The sequence below is a fragment of the Dunckerocampus dactyliophorus genome, chromosome 20 (assembly GCF_027744805.1).
Source record: "Dunckerocampus dactyliophorus isolate RoL2022-P2 chromosome 20, RoL_Ddac_1.1, whole genome shotgun sequence".
Classification (NCBI taxonomy): Eukaryota; Metazoa; Chordata; class Actinopteri; order Syngnathiformes; family Syngnathidae; genus Dunckerocampus; species Dunckerocampus dactyliophorus.
This window is the reverse complement of record NC_072838.1, coordinates 10,476,395-10,492,902: the sequence shown is the minus strand read 5'-3', so window position 1 is coordinate 10,492,902 and position 16,508 is coordinate 10,476,395. Positions and strand designations below refer to the sequence as shown.

Sequence of the window (16,508 nt, the reverse complement as noted above, 5' to 3'; positions counted from 1 at the left end):
GCATGTTACAGTAGGATTGCAATGTAAAGCTAGGAACCTTCAACAACCTTTCAAATGATGTGATGTGACACACCGCCTCTCTTCTCCTGGTTACAGCCCCGCCAATCAGAAGAGTCCTCCTCCTTCCTGCGCTCCTTACTGCATCCCATTTAGTAAGAAACAGATTGTACATTTGTTGCTATGTTGTAATTCCTTAATCATTAATACAAAAGCGGTGATTTACAAAGTCCCTGATTAATGAGCATTATATCCATGATGTATGCTAAGGCAGCATGTTTATTTCTACATTTATTGCATTTTGACAGCACACAATAGCGTCAATGATTTCTAGTCTCCTTCCACTCACTCACGCCTTGCCTTCCCTGTAATTTTCACAGTAATTTTCCCTTTCAGAGAGCTCTGATCACGTCCCTCAAGTGGGAAGTGTGAACCTACTCATATGTTTGTTGAAATGGCTGGTGAGATTAAGTAAAATTACAGTAGACGACACTTGTGGATAAAGATTTACATTAGGGCAGGGCATAGTATTAATATCAGCACTGTCGCTGTTTGATGTTAAAGTCAATTTAGATTTACATTTTTGATGGTAAATTAAAACAAAACACAATACAGTCGTCCCTTCGCCGCTTCGCACTTAGAATTTCGCGACTTCACGCTCACGTTTTATCAGACATTCTGTATATTAATGAATGAATCATGTTTCGTGGTTGAATACGGCCTAAGGAGCTATCCACACGGAAGCGTTAGCAGGTGAAAACAACAAAGTATTTTATCGTTTCAGCCTTTCATCCACACAGGTATATATAACCTACTGCAGATTTTTCCATTTTTACTGTTTTGTTTTTGTAGTTTTCTTGTTGAATTATATTTTTTATAAAAAAAATCAGCCGCGGGCCACAAATGGCCACCGGGCCGCACTTTGGACACGCCTGTTCTAGCTCAAATTTAATTGATCAGGTGGGTTTGATTGTTGATGCAATCACTTAAAGTCCATGCAATTCCATTACAGAGAGGCTGGCACCTGGTCTGTCTCTCTTTAGGGCTTACCAGCCGTGCAGCTAGGATTTTGTAATGAGTTGGAGAGGATTTACCATAATATGTGTCCCAGAGCTGTGTTTTTGCCTCTAAATCCTCTCAGGGCAGACCCACTACTGCTTTGGTGAGCCATGCAGGTTTTCCAGCATCTATTCCATTATCAGCAGTGAAGAGAGGTCACATGTTGGAGATTACAGTAACGTGGGGGGGGGGTGCTATTTGCTTGGCTCTCTCTAAATCAACATGCCATCAGGCTGGATGCTTACTAATCAGGGCATATTTGAGATACCACAGAGTCTTTGCTTGGTTGTTTAAATGAATTATAAATAATTAATTGGGGATTTAGGATCTGTTCTTTTATGACCAGCTGCTACTAGGCAAAATGTCTTCATAGGCTAATTTTATCAGCTTCATCAATTTTTCAGACACCTTCTTTGTTTAATTAGCATTGCGATCTAGTCACTATTTCTATTCAAACTGATTCTCAAACAGTGAGGTTTTACTTTCATGCAAATGTGGAATGCAAGCATAATACCGTACATGGTATGAGAGGGGCAAGGGGACGAAAGGGGACGCATTCACGCAAATGCGCAAAGGATGTGCATTGCTGTCGTGAGGCCTAGAGCACCAAGAGAGTCTATTTTGGATTTTCTCATATGTACTCAGGGTCATAATTACACAGACAGGCTATAATTTATACATACGGTCACATTAATATACTAATAAAGGATGCAGAAGCTTCCAGAATGTGATTTAACCAAACAAGCACTATTACTTTCCGGTTAGTGATCATGATTGACTGAAGTTGGATATTTCTCTCCGGCAGCATAAAAGTATTTGTTTGGGAGCACTCGTTGGATTACCAACACTCACGCAGGACAATGGGAAAGTCCAAGGAACTCAGTGAGGATGTCAACTTTCTAACAGTATGTACAATATAGAATGTAACACATAAAAATACTGCTTAATACAATGCCTTACAGTTGTTTGCCACTTTCTTGTGTTACTTCCAGCTAAAACATACCCATTCAACAAACTGAAAATTGTTTTTTTAATATAATTTGACTTGGACATGAACACTTGTGGACTTATACAGTGTTAGAAACAACCAAAGAGGATGTTCGGTGGGATACATTGTCATTGGCTATGTGTGTGTGCAATGAGTGCCAGCAGGAATGACTGTGCAAGTAAACCTCATTCCTTGATGCCTTAAGAGTTGACAGCTCAGACTTTTACCTCATCTGTGGACCCTCGTTCGGTCGCCTGGCGTGCACAGAGGCGGACCAGTCAGGTTACATCGGTGCCATAACAAGGTTTACGTTGGTGAGTGTTTGAGTAAACCTCACCTTTGACGCCTTAAGAGTTGCGCTGGACACCGAGTTGACAGCTCAGGCATTTGCCGTGCATCTCATGCTCCCGACTTTCATTCGGTGAGCCGCGGACCAGACAGCTTACAACATGCATTTCTACTTATCTTTGAAAGGACCACTTCATTGCATGGTGCAAGTGAACCTAATGTTTTGGCTGATATTACGTAGTTAAATAGGAACTGCTGTTAGAAAAGACAAGTCGTCGCTGGACTTGAATGGTTGGACATAAACAAACACGGATGACATAAAAGTGTACATCTTGCATCCAGATCTAGACTATAAACACTTTGTATGGAAAGCATTGACAACGGGGGTGTTTGCAACATGCGTGATCCCAGCAGGCTCATATAAGTCAGTGAAGGGCAGCCGGGGCCTCTGGAAAGCAACCACAGAACAGAAGCACCGAAAGTTCTGACATGAGGAGGCTGAGCTGTGTGATTTGTGTCCTCTGAGGACACAGGAAAGCTAGAATGGACTCAATAAGGGCGGCAGCCATCTGCAGCATCCCTCCACATCTTGCCTCTCCTTTTATTTGATTTTTTATCAAAGCATCCTGGCCTGGCCTCCCCTCACCTCTCTTCCCTCTAAGGGGTCGGACCCGCCTTGACCACTGACCTCAAAGCCATATGGCTTTCCCCCTTCGCTGCTCTCTCAGCACATCTTGCACTGTGAAGCCATTATTAATGTCACTTTAATAATAACTTTACAATAGCAGAAAATATCTTAAATATATCTTACATGAATAACCTTCTAATCTTCCGTAATCACAAGCACAGGCATTTGTTGAAGATTTTGTAGCAAAATGTGCTGAGGCTTTTAGAAAAGTTACCTAAGCTGCATCCATTTCTCAACTACTGGACAAAATGGACCAATGATGTATTGCATCAATAAATGTATGGATTTTTGCATTTTATTCCCAAACCCAAATAGCACACGCTCTATGCTGGTCAAATAAGTGGAAAAGGTAAAAAAAAATGGAATTTGGGAAAAAATAAAACGGGTTTCATAGGGCCCTAAGAGAGTTGGTTAAAAAATGTCATATATTCTTAATCCACAAATTGATCAATAACCATGTCAAATGATTAGTCCTACCCTAAAAGTATTTTGCACGCCCATTTTTTACAATCTTATCTTTTATTGGATGGACTCTTATTTGATCTTTTATTGGATTAGGGACCCTTGTTACAAAAGCCAAAAAATATTGTTGGTCATGCTGTGTACTAAAAAAGTAAATTCAGCAATACAGTAACACCAGAAGTATGTCCACTGAGCTCTGCACGGTTCCCTAATGCTTAGAAGCAGCACACATTTCCATGCCAGAGTCTGAGCAGGCAGCACTTCCACCTGTGGTTGCAGCGCAGGGATGATTGACTGCACAGGCATGCTCAGATGGAGCACAGCCCTCCTCACAGGAAGCCAAAAGGCCATCTGCACCGCGGGCTATTGTGAGATGGGGCATCAAGCTATTTCATGTCTGACATGAATCCACCAGCAACCTTAAATTGGCTGGAATACAGGCAGAAATGTGCACCATGGAGGTGACAAAAGCAATTCAGTTGCAACAAACTGCATGGACACCAAATTAACAGTTCATATCAATACTTTATTAAATAATCAACATCAGCATGAAAAAGGAAAACAACAAAAGTCTGAATGCATGTTTTGTCGTCCAGTTTTCCCCCATTTTGTTTAGAGTGACATGCTTTTTTTTATGAACGTTCAGAATGTTCTAAACAATCACATTAATATACTGTATATACTTGTCTTTGTTGTAACATCTGCCCCGGCACACACATGATGCTGCCATAAAGGAAGCTGTGAAATATTAAAAAGGAGTTTAAACCACAATCTCTGTTGAGTGGAGGCTGACTGGAGCCGCCTGCGGCAAACACCGCAAGTACAATGGCCGCCTTTGTGTCCCGATCTGGTGCATTAATGGGGAAAGCTATTGATAGCCTTTAACTCGATCAGTTCGATAATATGCATGACTTTAAAGGGGCCAGTGAGGTTCGTCAGATCTGAACAAAAAACCCCCCTCACATGCTTGCCTTGAATCTTCTCAGCATTCCGTCATTATGAAGACAGTTAAACCAGCAGTTTTAAATAAACAAATAGTAATAATAATATTTCATTACGTATAAAAAGCCAACAGAACAAGAGCAAGTAAAAAAAGAAAGACCAAAAAATACAGTACATGTCTAAACTACCAGCCAACATGCGCTCTACTACACAACAACAGTATTTATTTTTTCCTCTCCATACTTTGTTTTATTGAATTTTTTGGCGCACCCCCGCATATTTACATTGGTCACCAATTTAAGTCACGCTAACCATAACACAACTCACAGAGCTGTGGCCACTTACCTGATATTTCTATTCTACATTTTACTTAAGAATATTTTTTTAAAAAACACGCATTTTCCAGGACAAGTTGACGTACTAATTGAGTTGACTAATTGAGAATGTGTTCATCTGTCGTGGAAACAGGCACAATTCATATCGAGGAATATTTCATCAATTAGAAGTAGTTGTGACCATTTTTGTAAGGTAAACAAGCCCACATGTATTACACATTGTCCACACAAGCTCTGAGCTCTGCCGCCTTATTTGTTAAGTCACATCCAGGTCGCGTTTACAGGAGCCCAACAAACCATGAAGTCCTCACGATGTACCGCAGGCATCATGTGTTTTCTGTCCTTCAGGTAGATCTCGGTGGCCTTTGATTGGATGAAGTGAATTAGCGCTCCAGCTGAAATGCCGTTTAATTTGCTCCGCTCTGAGGAACAATTGGAGGTACCGGATGCAGCGCCGGTGGTGATTGGGCAGAGGTACTTAAAGAGGGGACAGTTGCCTTTTTTGTTGTCACATTTGACACAGTACACGGCTCATTTAGTGTGTCTTCCACTAAAAAGCTTTGACAAATGAGCCAATTGTTAGTGAGACTAAATGTGCACAGTAAGGTCAGTCATAATTCAGGAAGTCACAAGTAAATATCATTAGGGAGCTCAATGCACGCCGTCCTCTCATTTAATTATGTTACATTTCACTTTGTTCTCTCTGGGTAAAAACAAATATGACGACTCACATGCCAACAACTCTGCCCTTTCTGTGTCCTGACAAGGGCTGGCGGGGTTGGGGTGTCAAATCTAATGAACAGCTGAGTGGGGATGGAAGAGGAAGGAGGGAGTGAGGCAAAACACAAGTGTCCTTGTCAAAGATGTGCAAAGGAGTGGGGGTGCACAGGCAACAATAAGCCCAAGATGGCTGCCATTTGAAGGCCAAGAAAAGGAGTCTCTCTTTCTCTGTGTGTGAATCACGCTGTCACTCGTCTCTGGTTGACTGTTGTGACTCATGTGAGGTCCCTCAGGCGTACGCCAAGCCAGGCGAGCTAGACTCCCAACAGGACCCACAATAGGCAGCTTTGGGCCTCTGTGGCCTTCGCTTTGTTAAGACGAGGATTTGAAGGCTGGGCCGAAGGTCAAAAACTGCAACACCCGTGTGCCACAAAAATCTCAGAATTGCACCCCCCCCCCCACCACCACCCCGCCCCCACCCTCATCTTGTCATCCCTTGCTCCGTCTCTCTATCTGATTGGGCAGGAGGATTAGTGCTGGATTACCCATTGAGGGGATGTGCGCCGCAGTGTTTGTTTGCGTGTGTTAAGGTCAAACTGTGTGTCTTGTCATATGAATTTGGGGGGAGAGGACGTGGCAGAACAACAGCAATATGTCAAAGGGGCATACATTATTACTGTTCCAAAGTATTGGGTCACCACCAATGACCTTTTTCAGAGCAGTTAAATTAAAATTAAATACAACCAATCAGGGCTGCCCCGACCTGCATGCAGAACATGCGCCGTGTGCAGGGCGCGAGGGGGCGCATTCATGGCAAATGCGCAAATAATACGCCTCATAAGAGAGTAAAATGGCAGAACTCACCTGTCAGTCCCTGGTGGTGTAATGGTACAGCTGCTGCCTTTAAAGGCAGTGGGCCGGGGCTTGTCTTTAAAAAATGTTGTTAATGTGTTATTTTGCTGTGCAAATCATTTGTTGAACATGTGTTTGTATATAATACACGTAACTTTGAATGGACCAGGTATGCGGCGATCACAGCTGCCCTTTTTTTCCCCATGGGGTCTAGAATTCCTGGAGGGGGGTTGCCCCTCTCTGTGACAGTCATTTTGTGATGAATTCTGCTTCGGGCCCCAATTTGCAACCAACTTCCATGCAATTGTCTCGGCGCGTGGCAAGAAAAAAAAAACCAATACAGTTTGGTGACAATCCGGATAAAGCCGCGGATGCAAGATGTTTCACAATTTTACTCACTATGATCCATGACTTTTGTACACTGGGGGCGTATTGTGCATAATTTCCTACTACGTTTTCTTTATAATTAGTTTGAAATGTGTAATTAAGTTATCACATATTATATATAATTATAATATATCATGATATATACATACTTCTAAATTTACATATACATATATATATAATAATCTTTTATAATATATATATATATATTTTTTTAGCCGCTTGTGCTGCTAGGTCTAAAGCGCACACTGAAGCTCACATTTGGGATTAAAGTCAGTAGAGCACAAGTGCCAATGGTTCATCCCAAGGAAGAATTTAACAAGAGACTAATGAACTCGCTGTCCTCTTGAGCCTCTACATGACAGATGAGAATGTCCGGCACACTCATGCGACATGGAAGCCAAATTCTGCACTACTGAGCTCTTATTGGACCTTGAGCGGTGCACGTGTGTCACACTTTTATTCAGCGTAGAGCGCACATGACAAGGCATTTAAATGCTTGCTATCCAGCATGGCCTGGATTAGTGGGCCCAACTCCGCAGGGGTTGCCGAGTGGACAAGAAGGGGTGGTCATGAGGGAGAGGGTGGGGCTGTAATAATCTGGTAATCTAATTAATACCCGGGCTGTGGCAGTCTGTCAACAAGAGGCAAGGGAACACAGTACGGGCTAAACAGCTGATGACCCTGGCGGTTGTCCACAGCACAACAGGCTTCCGCTCACATCCTAAATCAGGCTTCACCACAAAACTACTTAGATAAGTAAACACAGAAAAGCTCATTGGTGAGTTTGATTAGAATAAAAATAGGCAACTGTCCCCTCTGGATAGATGACCCACAAAAGGCTTTAGACTAAACACAAGCAGTTTGTTACACAGCAGGACCTGCATGGTACCGACATGCAGCTGTTCCCATCAATCCGGGTCCGTTCTCTCTGCTGACTGGTCGGGATCTCTCCATTGTCCAGGAAAATCTAACTAAGGCGGATTAAACTGTCTGTAGCACATTTTATTATTCAGTCTGATGAAAATGTCAATCCAATCGGCTTGGATGTTTAGAATTCGACCACTGGAAATCCATGATGGTGCTCGGCAAGAGAGAAAGAGCGAGGGGATGGCGTCCTCCAGTCTGCGCCGTGCACGCTGATTTATCACATTCAAAGAGGTGCATGGGGATGCTGAGGGAATGCCTGCTTGTGCTGATCCAGAGAGGCAGCTGAGACAACTGGAGGCAGACGCATGCCGCGCAATGTTTGAAGGGCCAAGTGGAGCAAATGGCTCCGAAAATTCAAGTAAACGCACGCAGATTTTGCAGGTAAACAACACAAACGGGACTCCAATTATGAGCTTCCCGAAGGAGGTTTCATAGGTATTTGTTGGGGGTTAGGGCAAAAAATTTTGATGCATTTTGCTACATTTCTCCTTAAATAACACACATGCCATAGTTGTCAAGTCCAATCTAGTGTGTGAATCTCAAATTTCTACATGAAAGGGACATTGGCAACCAACATACGACACGAAATATTTAAATATGGCTGTTTCTGCATGAATTAGAGTGTGTGCCTGTGCGCATGAGCATAAAAAAAAAAGCTTGCTGAGGGCAAGAAAGTGCAACCGAAGCTCCTCTCACCGATCCAGAACCCTACTGTAATCTTGAGGAACACAGCTCCCTTCACTTTTAAGTTCGGCAAATACTTGCGTAAAGAAGTGAGGGTCTGCGTTGATGCGCAGCATTTTGGAACTGGTGGCGTTGATGATGGCCAGGCAGCGGTCCCAGAAGGCTTCCTTACCTGCCTCAACCAGGAAGGGCTTTAACGGATAGGAGATTTCATTGCCCATGTAAGAGTAGGACAGGTAGAGGCAGGTGAGCAGGATGGCCTGAAGCTCGTGCTCCGATGCTACCAAGTCGCCGTCCACGACGTCTCGACACAGCATGTAGACGAAGACCACGTTGGCAGGCGTGACGAAGGCCTGGTCCTGCCAGCCCTGCAGCAGCAGCGAACGATCCACGGCTCGCAGCCAGAGAACCGGATCAGCCGGGGACAGATGCTTGAGGCGGTAGCAGCGACAACACAAGAACTCCCCCAAGCAGCGGAGCAGCTCGCTGGTGGACGCCTGGACGATGACACGTTTAGGGGATGTGGTCAGTGTCCCCTGGGGAACTTTTTTCACTGAGGAAAGTTGCTGGGGTTTCATGTAACCATATCCATGACCCATACCCAGTCCCAGGCCGTAGCCGAGCCCCAGGCCCAGGCCTGCTGAGACCTCGTAGTTGGACAAGTTGGCACACGACAAAGACTTCCTCACATTCTCACGGTTGAGGTGCAGCACAGGATCCTTTTGGTAAACGTTTATGTTGTTGTTGTTGAGAGGGTCACCGAGGGCAACTGGAACATTGGAGCTTTTCTTGGCATTCCCTTTCTTCTTGGTGGAGGCCACCAGTCGCTTCCACGTGAGCACCGGGAGGAAGATGGACTGGCCCCTCTTTAGTCCTCGCTCTTTCTGACTGTTGAGAGAGCGGCTGCTGAGGCTTGGGTAGTGGCTCAGTGAGCCAGGACGGTTGTCATAGTAGCCTGACTTCCGTGAGCCGGGTGACAGTGACAGTACGGTACCCATGATGCACCAGGAATGATGATGATGCGAGCTCTCTCTCACTTGTCTTCTACTGCTTCATATGCAAAGGATGTGATCTTTCAGAAGACAAAAGCGGGATGGACATGTCAAGATGAACGGGGTTGTGCTCTGCAACACAAGAAAAAAACACCACATGGGGTCAAAATGTACTAATGTACTGAAGCATATACTGTATAGCACATGACAAACATTCAAAGCAAATCCAGTTTATTAAGAAGAAATATATTGAAAAAGTGTATTGCTTGTGCAGCATTAAGGAAAAGGAAGACAGAAAAATGTAAAAAAATAGGCCAAAATAAAAGCAAACATTTGAATAATGAAATAGGAATCATTTCTTCATAATAGAAAAGAATTAAGGAGTAAGACAAGTAAATAAAAATGTAAATATTGGAGTAAAAGTTATAAATGGATTGTTGATGACTTCAGGATGCATCAAGTCTTTGTGAGTTGTGTGTTTTTTTTCCTGGTAATCAAGATGACGCCATCTTCAGTATTTGTCCAGTTCCTTGATGTCTTTGACAACAGGTACTTTGGCTTCGTCCGATTTTCCATTTGACTTGACGTAGATCTTTACGTTTGGCGCGCCAAGTGTCTGGAAATTTCTCCTGCTTCCTTAAGTTGCGTGCTTTCTTGGCGATGCCACTGTTGCATTTTGTCAGATGCTGGTTGATGTAGACGTTTGTTCCTCTCAGTTTGCTTCTTTGCCACAGCAAAGCCGCCTTGTTTGCTGTATGTATTATGTGTCATTTAACTCGTGTTGTAACTATTCTTTAGTGAAGCTGCATTATCTTATCTCTCTTTAGGAATAAAATGTTTCATAAAAAGATATATTTTACAGAATAATACTCAGTGTACACTAAATGTACTAGATACTAGACACTGCTATACTACAGTGTAGGATTACTAGTGTAACTACACGGGATACTACTTAACTCATGACAATACATATTCTAGACTGTACTACAACAGTATAAGTGAAGCCCGGGGGCCATTTTTGGTGCGTCCCTCGTTCTTTATTGGCCTCAGCATGTTGTAAAAATAAAATAAATTCATTATTAATAAAATGTCATTAAAAATTACACAAGACGTTTACGTTTTCACCTATAACACAAAGCTGAGATGTGGATGTTTTGTTCAGGGTGCTTAGAATATATTGACCGAGAACTGTATTGGCTTTAGCAATTTTAATGTACAAAATGTATAAATGCCCACCCCCAGCATCCTTCAGTTTTTCTGTATGCATTCCTCTGTGGAAAAGGGTTGGACACCCCAGATGTATACTCTTATGCCTAAAATGACCAATTGAAGACTGTGTGACTAGCATTAAAAATCTAGTATCTGGTATAGTTAAAGTATAATCTCAGAATTGTGTATGTATATTTTGGTTTGGTTTTTGTCATATTTATTTCACATTTTATTTGTAAAGAGGTTTCTGTACGTGTACCTTAATATGCCTCACGTGATTATCTATATCTATATAAAAACATCACAGAATTTCAAGAAGCTTCAATGACTTTATTCCCAATCTATTTCTTCTGTAAACATCCTTGCATTAAAACGATGTTACCGTGAACATGCAGTAAGAAGTGCTTTGCTATTTATAAAAGTTGTTTTTGTACAATTTACAAAAAAAAAAGGATACTCTACATCCTATATCAGGTTTCATTCAAAGATGCTCACCTGAGTGTGTCCCTTCCCAAGACCGTTATGTCGCAGTCAGCACTGAAACGACTGGCGCAGTCGGTGCACTCATTCCGTAGCCCAGTTTGCGGTGAAAAGAGCGGAACGTCACTCTTGGAGAAGCTTTGAGACACTTTCCAAAGACGCCAAGAACAGTGTCTTGTCCACGGCCATGCAGAGGGGCAGGTAGTCCCCCCAGTGTTCTCCTCTGCGCTTTCAGAACCACAGCAGAAAGATGCGAGGAAAAACTGCAATTAAAAGCCACTGCATTTGCGCCTCCATGCTTGAAGGTGCAAACTTGTACTGCTCCTTTCAGTGCAGTCCATCTTTTCAGCGAAGAAGATCTTCCTTCCCCGCTGATCTAGTCTTGCTGAGGGTGTGCAGACTCTATCGAGGACCGGTGTGGGTCCTGGCAGTCCGACCTCTGAGCGAGCTCTCAGACATAGTCCTTGCAGCCAGTGGGCGCACAGAGCGGCTCACAGCCACGCCCATCAAAACCGGAACCCGCCCACAAATGCAGTCTGAACCCTGAACCCCAAACAAACCGAAATTAATAAAAACCACCAGCAATAACGGATGAATAATGATCAATGAATGAAGTACGTTGTTATAACTGGAATACATGCACCTGCTGTTGAGATCAGTCATCATTTATTGTTAAATTGCTGTCTTGTTCCTGCATGTAGTAAAAAGCAGTTACAGTAATTCCCTCGTTCATCGCTGTTAATTGGTTCCAGAAGAAGTAAGATTCAACATTAATAAACTGAGTATTTTTTTGTATTTACAGCATACAAAACCTTCTAAATACGATGTTCACCATTATGAGAGCCCTATAGTCACGCTCACACTCGTATTACCCAATATAGGAGACATAATAAGAGAAAATAAGCCATTTAAGACATAAATAAGACCTGTGCTGGTGTGTGTTTCAATACATTTCTTCCGGATGTGTGGACAGGAAGTGACGTCGGGGATTCAGTGTTTAGTTTTATCTGGAGTAAGGCCACAACAGCAGTGTTATGATGATTATGGTGACTATTATTATTAGTAGTATTATGTTATTATTGTGCCTGTTGTGAGAATTATTTTTACATTTAACATGACATGTAACATTCCGCATATTCTGTGCAAGCGGCATAACTCTGGTCGCTGGTTCGATCCTCAGTCGATGAATAGATTTCAACACAATTGTAGGCTATTACAACATTCATTCTACATTTCAGTTCAGCTTCAGCATTATTATTATTATTATTGTTATTATTATTGCAGTGGTCATCATACTGAGAGTTATTTCTCTCTCGAAATGATCAGTGAAGTAATTCTAGCATACACCGTCATGGGTTTAATGTAGGTAAGAGCAAATAAGCCGGTTGTAAATACGCAAATAATCCCGCTGTGTGTCAGGTAATATTATGTAAGTGTCTTCCTATAAGTCCATCTTGTGTTGTAGGTCATCTTGCTGCGTGAGCTGTCAGGTGGAAGAGGATCACCATAAGCATGAGCCTCTTGTCATCCTTCATAATGTGTATTGATATTTTGTCTTATATGGATGAATAACATGAAGGGATGGAACTATACGAGGTGCATGGGATGAGAAGAGGGCAATAAAAGCTTGCATCTTGTTTTCCCAGAGGTGCACAGCTGTAGGAAGCTACAGAAAAAACACAGCAATCAAAGTGTGATGGGGCGGAGGAGATAAGGAGAGTACGTGGGCGGCCCGAAAAGCAAACGTAAACACAATTTATGGACAGCTATAGGGAGGAAGGATTTAGCAGCAAAACAGATATAAACTTGCGATTGAATACAAATATGTTTTTTTTTGCAAACGACTGTCTGTTGCAGGCGGCTGTTTAGAATCTGTAAAAAAAATAACATTAACACCAAACACTAAGCCATCAACTCAGCTCTTTTGCACATTGAATTAAATATTGACAGTACAGTAATCCTTCGCCAGTTCGTGCTTCAAATTTCACAACTTCACTCTATCAGTTTTTCCAAATTATATCAATTCGTAAATCATGCCGTTTTGTGATGATATGTAGTATTTTCCACTGGTCACTCGGTGTCAGTAATGTCACTGTCATGTTCGGTGAGACACACAAGCACCAGACTTGATGGCCGGAACGACAGGCTTTTATTGCAGGTTTGAATTACCACACAACAGGCACAATAATGCCCAACACGGGCGACTGTTGGGACCATAACTCACTCCAAGTTTAAACTCAACTCTGAACCCCTGACGTTACTTCCTGTCCAGCCCCCACTCAGCACCAGAACACATTTACCGCAACACACATACGAGCATGAGACTTATGTCTTGTATGGCTTATATTCTCTTATTATGTCTACTATATTGGACAATACAAGTGTAAAGGTGACTATAGGGGTGTTATTTAATGTCTAGAGGGCTCTAATAATGTTAAAAACCATATTTAGAAGGTCGTAAACAGATCTTCTATTCTCTAACTACAAAAATATTCCATTTATAAATAATTTGCGGAAATTCACTTATCACGGTCGAGTCTGGAACCAATTAGTTGCGATAAACGAGGGATTACTGTACTTCCTTTTTGTAAAAAAAAGTATTAACTTTTGTAGTATTTGTTTTTGCGGAGCCCTCCACTGATATGCAGTGACTTAGAAACTAGAAGATAGATAGATATTACCTATTGTAACTTTAATGTTCCCATTTATGAAGAGCACATGAAACTCTGTCCGAATCGTTCCTATAGACGTTTCATCACATACATGATATTTACTTGATTATTCTCCCTCTCGGTACGCTCCAGATACTCTAAATGATAGCAAACACACACACTCAGGCTCCCTCTAACAGCTGCAGGACTCTCTCGGCATCTCCTGCCCAGCTGACCCGGATGCACTGCAGGCTATGAAAAGAACTGTTGTTATCCAGCGATGAAGGATACAAACACACACATTCACACACACTGACATGAGCCAAAAAAAGTAGTCTCGTGATGGTGTTTGTCAAGATTTTAGCTTTCTAAGCCACAGTTTAATGTGTTGGGGGGAAAAAATAGATCAAATGTGGATGAATGTCATAAATTCTATTTATTTGGTAGCGCTAACAATGAGATTTTATTTTGATGAGTGGTGTTACATTTTAGTACATCACATCCACAAGTCAGCATGTCCGAAAAAGACACATTTCAGCATTTACTCATAGTCTGTTCACTTCCTGTGTTAATACGTTCACATTTATTTTTGCATCGTCTAATCGGGAAAGAAAGTATAAATAATGTGCAAAAGGTGGGATTTCTTTCCCAAACCTTACTGAATTAGAAATACTTCCCTTCGCCATTTGTTATTTGACCTAATTTAATGGTGCTTCTGTATTTATTTCTTTTTTAAAAAAAGGGATAGTGCATATTCATGAACATTTACATGTAAATATGCCGGAATTAGCCCAAAGGCTACTTTACATACTCTATGTAGTTCCTGGCAGGTCAAAGGAAGAGACAAGGACCAAACACCGAAGGGTCACACAAGAAAACTGTGTGCCAATGACAATACATGGACGGTAAAATAATAAACAATAAAACGCAATGACAACATACAGCAATGTATAAGATAAAACTATCTGACAATTCATGATGAATAAATACATTGAATTGAAATGTATGGAAAGAAATAGAGTCTCTTATAGCAACTGGGATGTTGTTGTTGTGTGTCTGTCAGGTATTACACAGTCACTTCTGGTCGAGGCCCCTCTTTTTATCCTCTCCTGATGGGGAAATGGTCACATTTAAACACAGGAATTGAAAAAATAGAATCGAGAAGGGGTGGGATAAATAAACCTTGCTCCTTCCTACCACATTTCAAATATGTTGAAAAGTCTAAACCAGTGATGGTCTTCAGTGTGACTCGTTGAGGATGTTTGAAACAAATAAACCACAACCAAAGATATGAAACACGAGTGTCCAAACTTCCTCCACCCAGGGCTGCATACTGAAAAATGAAAAGATGCAAGATATTCTGTAAAGCATCACATGTAGATATGCTTAGAAGTTCTATATATTTCAAGAAAAAACTGCATCTCACCTTTGTCACATAGGTAAAAAAGCCTATTATTAGTATCAACTTCTCTCTTTGCTCTTTTTTCTGTCATTTTTGCTGTTTGTGTAAATTCTCCTATTATGACTTTTTCCCCTTAATGTAATAACTTTTTCCCCAACCTAATTATCCCAAAATAACAACTTTATTTTGTTTTATTTCTCCTAATGTTAGACTTTAAAATATATTTTCTTTAATATTTCAACTCTGTGCTGTTAAAATGATATATTTTCCTCATAATATTACAACATTACTCTCGTATATTACTCTTGTATATAACTTTTTTCTCTTTACAATACAACTTTTTTCTGTCAATATTTTGACTTTGTTTTTTTTTTTCTTTTAGTTTTAATTTTTTTTTAAATTTACCATAATATTCAAACCTAATTTTATAACAATTTCACTTTGTTTTGTTTTTCATAATGTTGAGACTTTAAACAAATAATGTATTTTTCTTTAATTTTTCAACTCCATGCAACTAAAATGACGTTACTTTTTTTCTCCATAATATTACAACCTTGTTCTCATAGAATTGCGGCCTTTTCTCGTTAGATTACAACTTTTTCCTCAATATTTTGACTTTATTCTTGTAAAATAACTGCCGATTTTTCCTCAGTTGCTGTTTTCTTTGAGGAAAACTGCACTTTGTAAAAAAAAATGTTGCCCATCATTCACAATGTTTATGTGAAACATGAACACATATTTCTTTCCCTTTTCTTCGCGTTCTAACAAGAGAAAACGAGTTGCTGTGAGCCAGCTAACAATGCACGTCATGGGAGGTACCTACTTGCATTGTGAAGAGCAGTTTCATACCAAGGAACCGTTTGACGAAGGTGAGAGAAGAATAAATGGAGGGAGGGGAATGAGGACACAGCAGGTTCACACGGTGACACATCTGTCCATCAGACTGGCTGATCTCCTGCTTGAAGCAGCACATCACGTGTTGTTTCAGGCAATTCAACACCGAAACAAACCAAAACGGACAAACTTTGGAATTAATAATAAAATATAATTATCATACATAATAGATAATAAAAATATCTTCACTGTTTAAAACTACACAACGATCGTTAAAAATTCTATAATTAAGATATTTTAAAATCATATTCAACAAAGTATTTTTCATGAAAGAAAAAACGGCAGTGTGATTAATGCAGCAATACTGCCCTCTAGTGGAACTATATATATCTTCTCGTTTTAAAGTGCAGTTGAAGCACGTTGCAGTATGTTCCACTAGAGGGCGCTCAAGACACGTGATAAAGCTGTGCTCATGCTGTGAAGCCAATGAAGTCAATAAAGTTAGTACATACTAGAATGTTTGTTTTAGTATAGTTTGATATTTACAGCAGCAAAAATAACACATTTAGAGGCAAACCTGATTTTTGTATTCATTAAATCCAGCCCAGGCA

At 41.1% G+C, this 16,508-nt stretch overlaps 2 protein-coding genes across 4 annotated transcripts in view; one reads left to right on the top strand and one right to left on the bottom strand.

Moving 5' to 3' along the window:
* myo1g (myosin IG) overlaps positions 1–16,508 on the top strand; it is an 85,767-nt gene that overhangs the window by 46,501 nt on the left and 22,758 nt on the right. The window contains exons 23-24 of one of the 3 annotated variants that reach the window (XR_008567218.1): positions 97–152; positions 1,862–2,706. The exons of 1 other annotated variant lie outside the window; for it this stretch is intronic. The gene's annotated coding sequence lies outside the window, so the exon portion shown is untranslated. Of the gene's footprint in view, positions 1–96; positions 153–1,861; positions 2,707–16,508 lie in introns of those variants that run through there. One more of the 3 variants, XR_008567220.1, reaches the window with a different exon arrangement.
* Positions 3,988–11,452, bottom strand: si:dkeyp-92c9.2 (uncharacterized protein LOC571482 homolog). The gene is made up of 2 exons (XM_054764132.1): positions 11,026–11,452; positions 3,988–9,453 (listed from the first exon to the last, which is right to left on the bottom strand). Exon 2 carries the CDS (start codon positions 9,325–9,327, stop codon positions 8,338–8,340), a length of 990 nt encoding a protein of 329 aa, XP_054620107.1. The 5' UTR covers positions 9,328–9,453; positions 11,026–11,452; the 3' UTR covers positions 3,988–8,337.